At 39.2% G+C, this 13391-nt stretch overlaps 1 protein-coding gene across 2 annotated transcripts; it reads right to left on the bottom strand.

The window, feature by feature from the left end:
• Nucleotides 1–3009: 3009 nt before the first annotated feature.
• On the bottom strand, nt 3010–10573 carry klhl26 (kelch-like family member 26). Of its 2 annotated transcripts, XM_030433365.1 has the most exons (3): nt 10297–10573; nt 7676–7858; nt 3010–7062 (listed from the first exon to the last, which is right to left on the bottom strand). In XM_030433365.1, exons 1-3 carry the CDS (start codon nt 10344–10346, stop codon nt 5481–5483), a joined length of 1815 nt encoding a protein of 604 aa, XP_030289225.1. In that variant the 5' UTR covers nt 10347–10573; the 3' UTR covers nt 3010–5480. The 2 variants fall into 2 exon arrangements, with proteins under 2 accessions (XP_030289225.1, XP_030289226.1); XM_030433366.1 differs by lacking the exon at nt 7676–7858.
• Between the last annotated feature and the right edge of the window lie 2818 nt (nt 10574–13391).

Genomic DNA, 13391 nt, shown 5'->3' with positions numbered 1-13391 from the left:
ATGACGCACGATCAGCGGCGCGACGTCGGTGTGTGGATGAGCTTGCTTTTTGCTTCAACTGCGGGCAACAACAACCATGGTGAACAGTGATTTTGAACCGAGGCAAGATTATACTTTTAAAAAGAAAAATAGTATTCTTCTAATATTTTATGATACATGTATGCAAATGTTTTGTTGTGAAAACCTACTTGGCAATAACAGTTGAGCAGAACTCCACTAATTTGACACATTTAAGTGTGTTTACTAGTCTTTGAAGAGTACTGTCTATTTGTGAAAAAGCAGTTTAACGGGGACCCCACAGGAAAAAAAAAAGTATTGTAGTGAATGGAGTCAAGAAAATACTTTTCGATCTCGCGTTAATAGTGCCATGAATCACACATATGTTTTTCCATTTAAAAGATACATTTTCAAGTCAAGAAAGTCGCTGTTTGTTGTTATCAAAGTAAAATATCATCTAGTTTTGTGTTAAACCACTCAGTGAACTCCATCGCCTTGCTCAACATACAGTATGTAACCAACACCAATATGGCCGCCAACTGGGCACGGAAAAGGTACTATAGAATATGGAAATCACAATAAAGTTGGTCATATTGACAACTGCAGTTATGTAAAAAGAGAGTCTGTTAGTTCTATGAGCTGCTAATAAACAGGACCGGCTCTACAATTTTTAAGTTACTGGTTTCGGTGACCATTCAACGAGACAGCATCACTAACGCGACTGTTGGCAGTGTGGTCTTTGTAATCTTTTATTTTCTAAGATTCTATTAGTTTTATTAATAAAACTGGGACTTTGTTGACTTAAAATATTATGTTTTAAATTGACAATCTGTGTAATTCATGACAAAAAAATGATTTGTCTTCCTCCATTCACTAAAATACAAAGTTTTTCTGAAATAAGGTCCGCTGGAAGGTGTGTGACTTCAGCACTCTACTAGTCACCAGTGATGTCACTCAATAGCTATATGGCATTGTTGGTAATGTAGGCTCCAGGTTTTGAAAGGAGTCTGGTCTGCATAAAACTCCTTAAACCAATGTTGGACTCATTAAAGATGATTAAAGAATCTTTTTTATTCCAGACATTCTTTTCCTTTTCAAAAACTGGCACCTACATTTCCCATAATGCACTGAGTGACATCACGAGAGGCAATAGAATGGTGTAGCCATGACATATTTTTTGTAGGCTAACCTGAAAAATATCATCGCCCTGGGTCCCTCGACAAAAAGCCTAAGGGGTTTTTTAATTGGATTTTGGAATATCACCAGAAATAAGCTCCGTGACAAACACAAGTTTATGACACTTACACGTTTTGTTCAGCAAGATAATCTTCACAGATCAACACCACTTTTGTGATTTTTTGAACCTAAATTAAATTTCTAGAACTAAAAAGCTAACGTTTTGCTTTAAACAGACTATATTGAGGTCACATTATTTAAACGTCATCATCAGTAAGCATCTTATTACATAATTATTATGCATGTTTCCTGTATATTTATCAGTCTACAAGTTGTAAAGTTAGAGTGAGAATTATTTACAACTACAATTCTGCCTGTAACGACGGGACTGTGTTTGGTGTGATGATGTTTAATGTCCCTGACAACTTCTGTTTTCTCATACAGCCATTTGTTATCAGACACTGCTTTGAAGACATGCGAGTGACTTATTATTAAATTGTGGGGCATTTAATAGTGTATTTTATGTCATAGAACAAAATGTATAAATATCTTAAACTTGTGGAGACCACAGACTTTTTTTCAGGCATATGCACGAAAATCTACTCAAAAACCTTGTAGACTTTGAGATGAGGGAACTGGATGTGCAAAAATGCTAACAAACTTCACCACTCTATTATGGACAGTTAAAAAACAAAATCGAAACAGCAGAACCAGAAAATTACCTTTTGTAATCCAGGCATTCTTCTTTGTTTTCAAAAAGTTGTGCAAAATGTATATAACACTGATCAAGAGAAAGCAATGATTTGAAAAATGTCAGACAGCTGTAAATACTTAATGTTGCCTTTTGAAAAAAACAGCATGTTGAAACTCGTGGCACTGATCAAATTCCTCAGGGACATATTTTATTTAGAGGAGTTAAATAATATAATAATAATAGTGGTTAAGGCACAAACCAGATAACCACAGACCCCTCAGTTCAGTTCTGTTGCACATCAAACCCCTTTTCTCTCCCCTTGTTTCCCTTTTGTCCCTCACATTATCACTGATAAAAGCAACACCTAACTAAACAAATCATTTCAAATTCATTACAGAGTCTGAATGTCTATGCAGGTTCTGGTGTATCTAAAGGCTACGTTTAGGGGATTGCAGGAGCTTCACTTTTCATCCATTAGATAATAATCTAGATGTTAAAGGTAAATGAATCTTATAACAGAAGGTGAGTGGCAATTTGGACAACTATTACTGGATTGTACTTCCGAAAGGTTTATAGCTGAACTTTGACAATTAATACATGTGTAAGAAGAACACTAATTGTCTGAACTGAGATACTGGTTGAAAGCTGGACTCACTCAGAACATAGCCCACACTTTATTTATGAAGCAGAACAAAAAAGACACGAGGTCTGCATGATAAATTGTATGTTAGAGGTAAACATTTGCTTATTGGTCGAAGTTAATGGATTGGTCATAGACAGTCCAGTACCTATGATCTATCATCTCCACTTTACTTTAAATATGAGGTAATTATTGCACTTTATTTATCATTGATGATTTGTGATTCATTATTCGAAAAGTACTCTGATATTTTATTGTCATTCATCACCATGGAGGAGAGGAGGTGGTGTGGCTTGAACATCACTGCTCTGGCCTGCTCTGTCGTCCTCGTGGAGCCGCATTTTTATATATAGTTTATATACATACATACATACATCTGTACATCTATTGCATGTCTGTGTGTCCTAGGAGAGGGATTCCTCCACTGTGACTCTTCCTGTAGTTTATTTTTTATTTATTTATTATTATTATTTTTTTATTTGGTTGGAAATAAGACATTTTATGGCATCAATTTGTTTATTAATTTTGACACACACTTTCATTACTTGAACACATTTTGAAGACCAAATAATTAATTGATCAGATTGATAATAAAATCATTGTCAGTTACAGCCCCAAGGAAATACTAGAGTTCTTATCGAGTGCTGAAGTCACGCCCCTTCTGGTGGACACCATGGGACTGTATATCCTCCTTGAATTTTGCAATGAACTGCACATATGATGTTTATCAATTTAAAAGATAATGTTAAAGTAAGAAAGTCAAAGTTTGTTTGCAAATCCCTAAAAAACTGGCCACATTGATTATTGCAGTTATAAAGCTATAATACAGGAGCAGCTCTACAATGTTTAAATTACAAGTTTTGGTAATTGTTCAACAGGACGTCACTAATGCAACCACTGGCTGTTTAGTCTTTATAATTACATATTTCCACAGTCTGAGTTTTATGACAAACTTTCTCTAGATAAAAAACGATCTTTTAAATTGACAAACATCACATATCTGTAGTTCATGTCACAATTCAGACAGCAACAATACATTATTTTGTCTCTCTCCATTCACTACCATACATATTTCTTCTGAAATAAAGTCCCTGGTAGAGGCGTGACTTCAGTGCTCTATTAGATAAAACTACACAGTAATTCTCCTTTGAAGTGCCTGTGAAGCTGATCAAAACATCAAAATAAAAACATAAAAAGCACCTGAAGGGTATTTTTAAAACATGATACACCTTTAATAAAGGATGCACATAATGATACACAAATGTCTACATTCCCCTTTGACAACGGCAGTTTACTTCATATTGCACTTTAACGAGATATGTGCTTTTACTGGTACAGGTAAAACAATACAGACACACTAAGGCAAACAGGAGACAGTTTTAAAACAGACACTCCTCAGATGGTGACATTTAAAAGGAAGAACAAGAACTTTAAGCCTGCTTCTTCCTTATACACATATTAAGTACATCAGCAGCAGAATCAGATGTCTGACAAATACTGCTTTGAAAAGTGCAGTAATGCATTTAAAATAAAAACACGAGATGGTGTCAAACATGGCAAATGGCCAGTTTAAGCATTTTCAGGGGAGATTAGGTTTTTTGGAGGATTTCAGTAATAGTTTCAACATTATCTGTGCATTAATAAATATTCCCTTAATGTGTGTGAACAAGGTGTAGCACTTCATTAAGATAACGAGCAGCACACACACATCGTTCCAACGGACACGCAAGGATTTATGTAGCTGCCATAAGAGATCCACATGGGTTTGTTATGTTGACTCAGAACACAATTAGTGTGTCAGTGGGGGCGTCAGCTTAGGAAACACAAGGGCAGTCACAATAATAAAAAAATCGTTAACAGCCACATGCTCACTGATTCAAGTTGAATCACAAACACTACTCGTGTCCATTTGTGCCATCATTACTGTGTATTGATTTGTGGTTTGTTAACTGGATGAGATGTACAACATCTTCCGTAAGCTTGGCTGTTCGAATAATAAAATAACAAACAAATTATTAATGGATAAAAAGAAGCAAACAAATAAAAATACAACTTTCACAACTGTACAATCAAAAGGTCTTACATTATAAAAGGTTGAGTCTGTTTACACCTTTGCAAACACAAAAATTATAAACTAAGATTTTGAAGAGACAGTTTTTGCTGTCTGTAACTTAAGCCCTTGACTGGTAAAACTACAACATAAATTAGAGAAGGATCAATACTACATTTTTGGGGCTGCGTCCGATACTGACATTACGGAGTCACAAATTATGATATCGGCCAATATAAATATATATTTTATGGTCCTTCACAACACTGATTAATGTAATGGAAGCGAGATATTTTACAGTGTAACAGTAAACCCCATGTCTAAAATGACATCAGTGCACTGAAACAGTGAACTTATTAAACCAATAATATCTTATTAATATATCGGACAACATATACACTGATATCAATATATATGTTACAGGCCAATATAGCCCAATAATATTGGGCAACAGATGTATTGGTCAGGCTCTACTTCAAGGTGTGTTTTATATTTAGGTAATTATATTCGTCAGGAAGAGAATTAGATCTTTACCAGGCATTTAGGGATTAAAAATCATTGAATCAGAGAATTTCAACAGGAAATAACTCATACTCAACCTGTAAAATTGTGTTGGTCGAATACTTACAATCTGTCATTTAAAAGCTTGAATCAGTATCAAAGAAATGGGACAATATCAATAGTTTGTACATGAAATTAAAAATTGATGAAGGTTTGCCTGTTAAATAAACACGTCTTCCCAAAAACAAGACAAGGATAGAAAATAATACTTCTAAGTCGCTTTTCAGGTCATTTCCTCAAACACACACACACACACACACACAGTCAGTCAGTAGCTTACATAATATTCACACCTTGTGTTGACTCAGTGGTCTGCACAAAGCACAAATGGAATAAAATCTTCACAGTCACAGGTCAGATGGCTAGGGTTGTGTGGTGTTTTGTGGAATTATAATTGGTGTACAAGCGATGCCAGCAAAGGATTCTGGGAAGTGCAAATCCCTCTCCCACTCATCTGTCTCTGTGTTGTACACCTGTACAATGCTTGTGACATTGTTCAGGTGCCAGTTGTAGCCCCCTACAATGTAAATCTTCCTGTCCAGTAGACAGCAGCCGGCCTCGGACTGCCCTGCTCTCATGGGACTGACGGTGGTCCACTGGTCGTTCTCTGGAATGTAATACTCGACAGCAAGCACGTCAAAACAACGGTCCACGTGGTCCATGCGACCGCCCAGAGCATAAACTCGATCCCTGGTGCTGATCATAGCATGCAAAACTCTGGGTTCATTCATTGGAGCTCTGAAGTCCCACTGGTCTGAAGCTGGGTCATAGCAGTGGAGAGTTTTCTTGTCATCCAACGAGACGCCATAACCCCCTGAGATGTACAACTTTTCTCCACAGGGAGCTCCTGCATGACCCCAAATTCTGCGTTTTAATGGTTCAACATTAGTCCACTCGTTCTTCTTTGGGCAGTAACACTCTACAGATGACAAACTACCAGATCGATTTCGCCCTCCTGTGGCGTACAATTGTCCATCCAGCACGTTGAGCTGAAACTGGATACGAGCCTCCTGCAGGGCCTGGATCCGCAGCCACTGGCTCAGATGTGGGTCATAGCGATAACAGCTGTCTACTGCTCCCTCGCCACTGCGGTACTGTAAGTGCTGTCCACCCACTATGTACACAAAGTTATCAAGTACAGCAACACAAGCGTGGCTGCACCCTGCCTCCATCTCCGTCAGCTCTTTGAACTGGCGGGAAGCAATGTCAGGGAGATGGTACACTTTGGTGCTCACTGTGCGGTCGTTGTCAGTGTAGGGCGTCCCGCCAAAGGTGATGAGTGACATGACGTCAGAACGTATTAGTGTCCGGGAAGACTGCATCTCGTGTTGGCGGAAGGGAAGAATCTGGTAATTAAAGGCCTCGAGAAGATACTGGCGGCACAGCACATCCTCCACCATGATGTCCACCGTCTGGACACTGTCCACCAGCTCCGAGGAGCGCATGAGCGGGAAGCGCACATGGCACAGGACACTGCTGGCTTGAGCCCGTCGAGAGTCGTCATACTGGAGCCATCTGATTGCGGCGTGGAAGAGGTCGATCTCGCTACAGTTCTTGAGTTTGTTGCTCTGGAGAAAGAAAACGAGGCGCTCCATGGGGATGTGCAGAAAGTCCTCCTCCTCTGCAATCTGGAGGAAGTGACGGAAGGTGAAGGCATCCACTGATTCTTTGAGGGAAGACAGGCTGAAGGTGGTGGCCATCTGGCCAATGTGCAGGCAGGTCTCCACACTCATTGCTGACTTGAGGAACTCCTCACAGAGCTCCACGACTGGGACCATCTGCAGAAATACAGCTGCCCCAAGAACATCCTGAATACAGTCCAGGTCTAAAGTGACTTCAGCACTATAGGCAAAGTCAATAATGTGTTTTAGCCCACGGGCAGACAAACCCTTCAGCTCAATGGTATCTTGATTAGACTCCCTCATGCCTCCGGTAAACATTGCTCTGTAACACAAGAACAAGCCAGTGAATCACGTGATGTTGTCAGTCTCTTTAAATGAAAGGCATCGATTTACGATTGCATGAATTTAATTTGACTTTCATAAAATAAGTCAGAGCACTTGTAACTGTGATTAATGTTTTGGTTAAAGGTCTGGCGCCCATGGTATGATGAACTGCAAACTACCATTTCATGAGAATAGTGTGCAAAAAAGTATATTTGACCACATTTTTATGTCATTTATTTGTACATTTATCCAATTTCTATTCCATGATTTATCATTTTAAAACGTCCTCACTTTCCATCTATACAAATGTCCTTCCCCTTTTAGTAAATAAGTAAGTTTGGTAAGAGCTCTGTAAATGTAAATTCAATGAAGTACAATGGCTCAGATCAAAGACAAAATGAAAGAAGTGAGTGCATCACTTTGCATTTGGTTTAATATTTCTCACTGCTTTATCTTCCTCTCCCAACCAAATTGTTCTGAAAGTAGTTGATCTGTGACCTGCAGCTTACTAGCAGTGCACTCAGTGTAAATTGCTCTGGGTAAAACTGTCAGCTAAGTGCTTCCAATTTAAAATGTAAATAGCAGTGAGAAGTCTTGTGATTTAGACTAACCTGAAGTAATCACTACAGGCGGCCAGCACAGCTTTGTGGACTTGGAAGCGCTCTTCATTGATGGCCAGCACGACGTCGAGTAGTTGACCCTGAGCCCGCAAGACCGACAAGCCCTGGAGGAGGGTGGCACTGTGACTTGGGGCCGAGAATGTACAGCGCAGGGTGCTATTCTTGTTAGCCATACTGGAAAGAGAAACAAGGCCTTGTCACAGGCAGTGAATCAAGGATCCTACACTTCGCTCAAATAAAACTCACTGTTTTTTTTCCCTGTGCTATTTTTAATATTATGTATACGGCAGGAGGCTCTAGTATTCTGGCAAAGCAGGCTGTAGCTGAAGAATATTAAAATGTGATATAATGTCTGGTGTAGATGCGCACAGGAATACTGTAATGGAAATGTAATCTTATCTGCTACAGTCCGAGGGGGGATGCAGTCTGTAGTGTACAGGGTCTGCGCATTAGTGAGAGTGCATTTTTGCACAGGAAAGAAACAACAGTGCAATTAGAAGTTGACTGATAATGGATTTTTATAAAGGCCACTATAATAAGGATAATAGTTTTAAAGAGGAAAAATACAAAAGCTGACTGTGATAAATGTGCATGCATGCTTGCATGGATGGAGGGGAGGTGGTGAGACAAACAGCCGGGACTCAGTAGTACCACACACAAACAGCAGGCTGCCATCTTGAGAATAAATTAACAACCTGCCTAATTAGAAAACTGGATAACTGGAGAACTGAACCTGTGAGTCATAATAATATGCCTAAATGAATATATGAATCCCTTGGCTTCTAGGGATGGGACAATATATTTGGTAAAAGATCATATAATTTCCATCTTGCGAGATTTATTCTAAAAAATATTAACACGCTCTGGACGGGTTCCCCTAAAAATTTGATTTACACAGGTTACATTTTTACAGATTTTAAGGTGCGATAGTTGCATCCTTCCCTTAAATATTTTATATCCAGAACTACAGAAATACATTATGATGATGACACACATGGACAAGATGCAGTCTGTGCATAATGTAGAATTATTACTGGCAGTTTTCATAATTATCTATACCTTCAAGACCCAGTTTGGGTACAAACTTTGTTACCTTATATAGGGTTAGGGTTGACTTGCACAATTCAACTCATTGACTAATATTATAGGACATGTTTTTTTAGCCAAAACTAACCGATGTCACAAAAGATCTTGGCGAGGAGCTCCAAAAAGAGTGGTCATCTCATATACCGGCCAATATGATGATCTGTCCACAAGAAAGCCACAGAAGTTGTCCCGCTCGCTACATCTCCTGGTTACAGTCGTCTTTCTTTACTGTGGACATTTTGACCATAGAAGGAAAATGCCACAGGTGTAGCTAGTAATATTTAAGATGGCTCTTCAATTGCCACGTGGAATCCAGTCATCATTCATTCATTTAAGTAGAGCCCGACCAATATATTGATTTGGCCTGATATCAGCATATCACAGACAATTCTGATGTTTTTTTTGTTTGTTTGTTTTTTTACTTTAACTTAATACAAAAAGAGCAAGAGCTTGGAGTAATATAGTAACTGAATTCTCAGTGGAGTTTTACAGTTCAACTGATGTCACTTTGGATATTTAAATTTATTGCTAATTTTGCCTTCATTACATGTTTGATATGTGAGGAATTATTAACAAACCTGTACATGCAGTTTACATTCTGCAATTCTTATCGCTGTATATACACTACTTAAAGTAAGTTAAGGATATTGGGATATGGGTGCATATATGCCTGTGCACTGATATGCAATGAAAGTCAAATTAAATGTGTTGCATCTTTTTTGGGAAACAAAATGTAGTGTAGTACATGTGGATATCTGCTGATATAGCTATTTTATAATTATTTATGCCCTTATTTTTGTTTTGCCCCAAAAATCAGTCAGGCTTTACATTTAACTACTTTATTCTAACTACTTTTAATTTTCTGTCACATGTGTACTGTGGAAACAGCCTAATTGTTTTATATCAGGCCTTCAAGCTAAAAAAACAAACAAAAACAACTATCAGTGGTTCTGTTAACAGAGCTGTCATCAGTCAGCGCTGTATCAGACCTCATTCAAAATATGGCACAATTATATAGTCAATTTACAACTTTATTTAGAAAAGTGTTGTTTTGTGGACACAACTTTTAATGTGTTCTGTTGGTTTACTGCTGCAGAGAAGGCCTTGTAATCATTAACAGGGACATTATGTGGGGCAGCTTTACTGCGGCAGCCAACAAGTATTGTAAATACTGACTTAGCGTTTAAATACTGAAAGAAAGCTTTACCAAACCGTCAACATATGTATTAAACTTCACCTGCTACATGACAGCAGACCTAGTACGGTGCGTTTACTTCTCCGAATGGACAATTGTTACACACTGACTTTATTTACACCGCTGCCCATCGATTTTTAAACTCAGAGTCTGTATGCCTGGAGGCCCTGACAACTCCCCGGTGTTTCCTGCAGCCAAGCCGCCACGCCGGGACCTTTCGGCGGACTCGACCTGGGCTGCAGTCCTTAGCCGAGCAGGCTTCCTATTAGATAACACCGAGGGAGCAGCCCAACGCCGTGGTCACCCCGCGTCCTCACCCAGCTTCACTCACCTGCTCTGCGGATGTTTCGAAGCAAAATCCCCTCCATCCGACTCCGCCATCTTCTAGCACAGAGCAACACACATATGGCATTTTCATGAATGTTACCAGAAGGTCAACGGCACGACTGGCCTGTTCATGGTGTGTTAGAGGTACGAGGAGGGCCTGTTGTTTCAGGCACGGACGGAGAGCAGCCGTCTGTCTGGAGCTGCACGGTGTACACGGTGATGATGACCTCTCCCACCGGCTGCTTGTTACACCTCTGTACTCTGTACTGACCGCTCGTGGCCACTGGGAGGCGCCACTGCAACATCTTCAGCTGTGGGCCACTGGTTGCTGTGGTCCTTAAAGGGTAACTCATCCTGACAACTGCAGTTAACTGAAAGGACAATTTGTCAGTGAAGTCTTTATAATTACATATTTTGACACACACACACACACATAAATATATATATATACATATATATATATATATATATACACACACACACACATCAGTGGCGAACCGTGGCCCTGGACCCTGGGCCTTCACTAGGACCATCGGGCCACAATTTGCAATAAACAATCAAACAAAGCAATAAAAATAATAGCCAGAGCCCTACATCTGACATGCAAGGTCAGCATATCCTCCTGAGACCAGAAAGAAAAACATTTTTTTATACATAATTTAATTAATTGGGATGTAATAAACATATCACCAAGATGATTTTCAAAAATGTTATTGATTTATTGTTTATAACCTGTCCCTTGTAGTGGACATCAGGGTCATTCTTTTCCACAAAAAGTACATTACAAGGCACGATTTGGTAATGATAAAATAATGCATTTTCCTTTTAATTCTTTCTCATTTGATGAATATTGGAAACAAATAAACTGCTCTACTGCCTTGCTCTCTTCCTCCTCATCTCCTGACAGCGCAATGTCTTACTCTCCCTAAATAATCTTAAACAAAATCTTTCCTGCCTCCGTTTCCTGAACTATGGAAAATGGTTAGAAATGAGAAGAAGCAAGTCCCACTGTCCCCCACAAAGGACATGGGTTAAAATGTGTATTTTGAGTGGCTTAACATTAACATACACTTCTAATCTTCTATCTTAATATAATATAGTTAAGACTCTCATAAATAAAGATCAACATCCTCAGGATAAACAGAAACAATATTTCTTTATAAATTTGATCACTTAACACCCCATTGTGTGTTACATCACTAGAAAGCCCAGGATGTGCTTTACACAGGACAATAGGACTCAAATAAACAGCATGCATGGTTTTTGAAATAAAGACCTCAGTGTCATGTTAACCACAGTGGACAAAAATTAATTGCCAGGTCTTAAAAAGGTTTCTTTGCCCTAAATGGCTTCACAACACACAAAGGCCATTCAGTAAAACAAGGCACACAAAGCTGGCTGTAAACAAAAAAGTGTTAAAAAAAACAGAATATGTTTTATATTTTAGTAGTCACCTGGAATGGTTTTTAATTAACAGGTGTGTCTTGCCAAGAGTTAATTTGTGTTATTTCTTGCCTTCTTAATGTGTTTGAGACCATCAGTTGTGTTGTGCAGAGGTAGTGTTGGTACTCAGTTCTATACAGTGAACCATTTAGCCATGAATGCATTAAGAAGGCAAGAAATTCCACAAATTACTCGACAAGGCTTACCTGTAAATTGAAAACCATTCCAGGTGACTACCTCTTGAAGCTGACTGAGAGAATACCGAGTGTGCAAAGCTGTCATCAAAGCAAAAGGTGGCTACTTTGAAGAATCTAAAATATAAAACATATTCTGGTTTGTTGAACACTTTATTGTTTACTACATAATTCCATATGTGTTCCTTCATAGTTTTGATGTCTTCAATATTAAACTACAATGTAGAAAATAATAAAAATAAAGAAAAAACATTGAATGAGAAGGTGTGTCCAAACTTTTGACTTGTACTGTATGTTTAGCTGGAATAAAAGTAAAATGTCTAGAATATTCATCTATTCCCTTAAAATATATACCATCTGAACACATCAGTGAAAAGAGTAACTCTCAGTTGTTTATCAGTAGTTTCATCCAGTGGAGGCATCGCTGCAGCTTGTACAAGACATTACTGTTTTATTCTGAAATCAAGTACTCTGTGTGTGTGTGGTGATAAGGTTAAGGGTGCAAATGGGTGGTAGCAGACAGCTGATTGACACCAGTCATGTGTCTGTCATAAACCACATGTAGGGCCCTGAGGTGACACAGAGTCGCAGCAGTAGAGCTCTGTGTTCCGGGCTGTTTGTGGTGCAGCATCACTGGGCCTCCTACCCCACCTGTGTCGGCCTCTTGCTCAACATGTGGCGGCTGAGGTTCTGGTTTGGGCTCAGGCAGCTGTGCGATGTAAATCACAAGGCCGATGTGCAGATCAAACTTTCTTAGAACAGCCCGGTGCTCAGGGATCAGGTCGAACTGCATGATCTCACACAGCAGAGGGTAGTATCTGGACACATGAGCTTTGACCTGAAAGTAGAGGTGAGATGAGACAGAGAGAGAGAGAGTGAGACAAAAAAAACACTTTTAGGCACTTAAATCTCATTTATATCAGTCATTGTCTGTGGGCAGATTGTGGTACAGTCACAGGGGGTCTGAAAGTTAACTGCAATGATGAGTGTCAGAACAATACGAGAAGAGTGTTGCATCTACTTAGAAATCGTATTAGATATCAATGGAGGTAGCTGAATAGGTGCAATTCTCATATACACTTACTACCAATCCGCTACCACTTAAGGGTCAACAGTCGCAGTGATGGTGCAGTGGGATATGAACGTATCACGTTTGTTCCTTACTTGAGCAGTCATCTCTGGCGTTCTGGCGAATCTTGTTTGTGTTCATACGTCAGACTGCTGGTCTCCTGCTTCGACAGGTTGGGCTTCGACTTTCCTTTGAAACCTTGACCACTCACACATACAGATGCACACAGTTACAGTCACAGCCATTTTATTTTTTCTATTATGATACATTATCTCCAAACTGCTTCAAGAAGCAACACAGCCTGAAGAGCTATTCACAGTCTAACTAAGAGTCCATTTCCTTTGACCTGGCAACTGAACACATGCAAAGCAACAAGGTGCAGACAGTGATTTC

The sequence above is a fragment of the Sparus aurata genome, chromosome 11 (assembly GCF_900880675.1).
Source record: "Sparus aurata chromosome 11, fSpaAur1.1, whole genome shotgun sequence".
Lineage (NCBI taxonomy): Eukaryota > Metazoa > Chordata > Actinopteri > Spariformes > Sparidae > Sparus > Sparus aurata.
The sequence above is the reverse complement of the archived record's forward strand: the minus strand, read 5'-3'. Positions and strand labels throughout refer to the sequence as shown.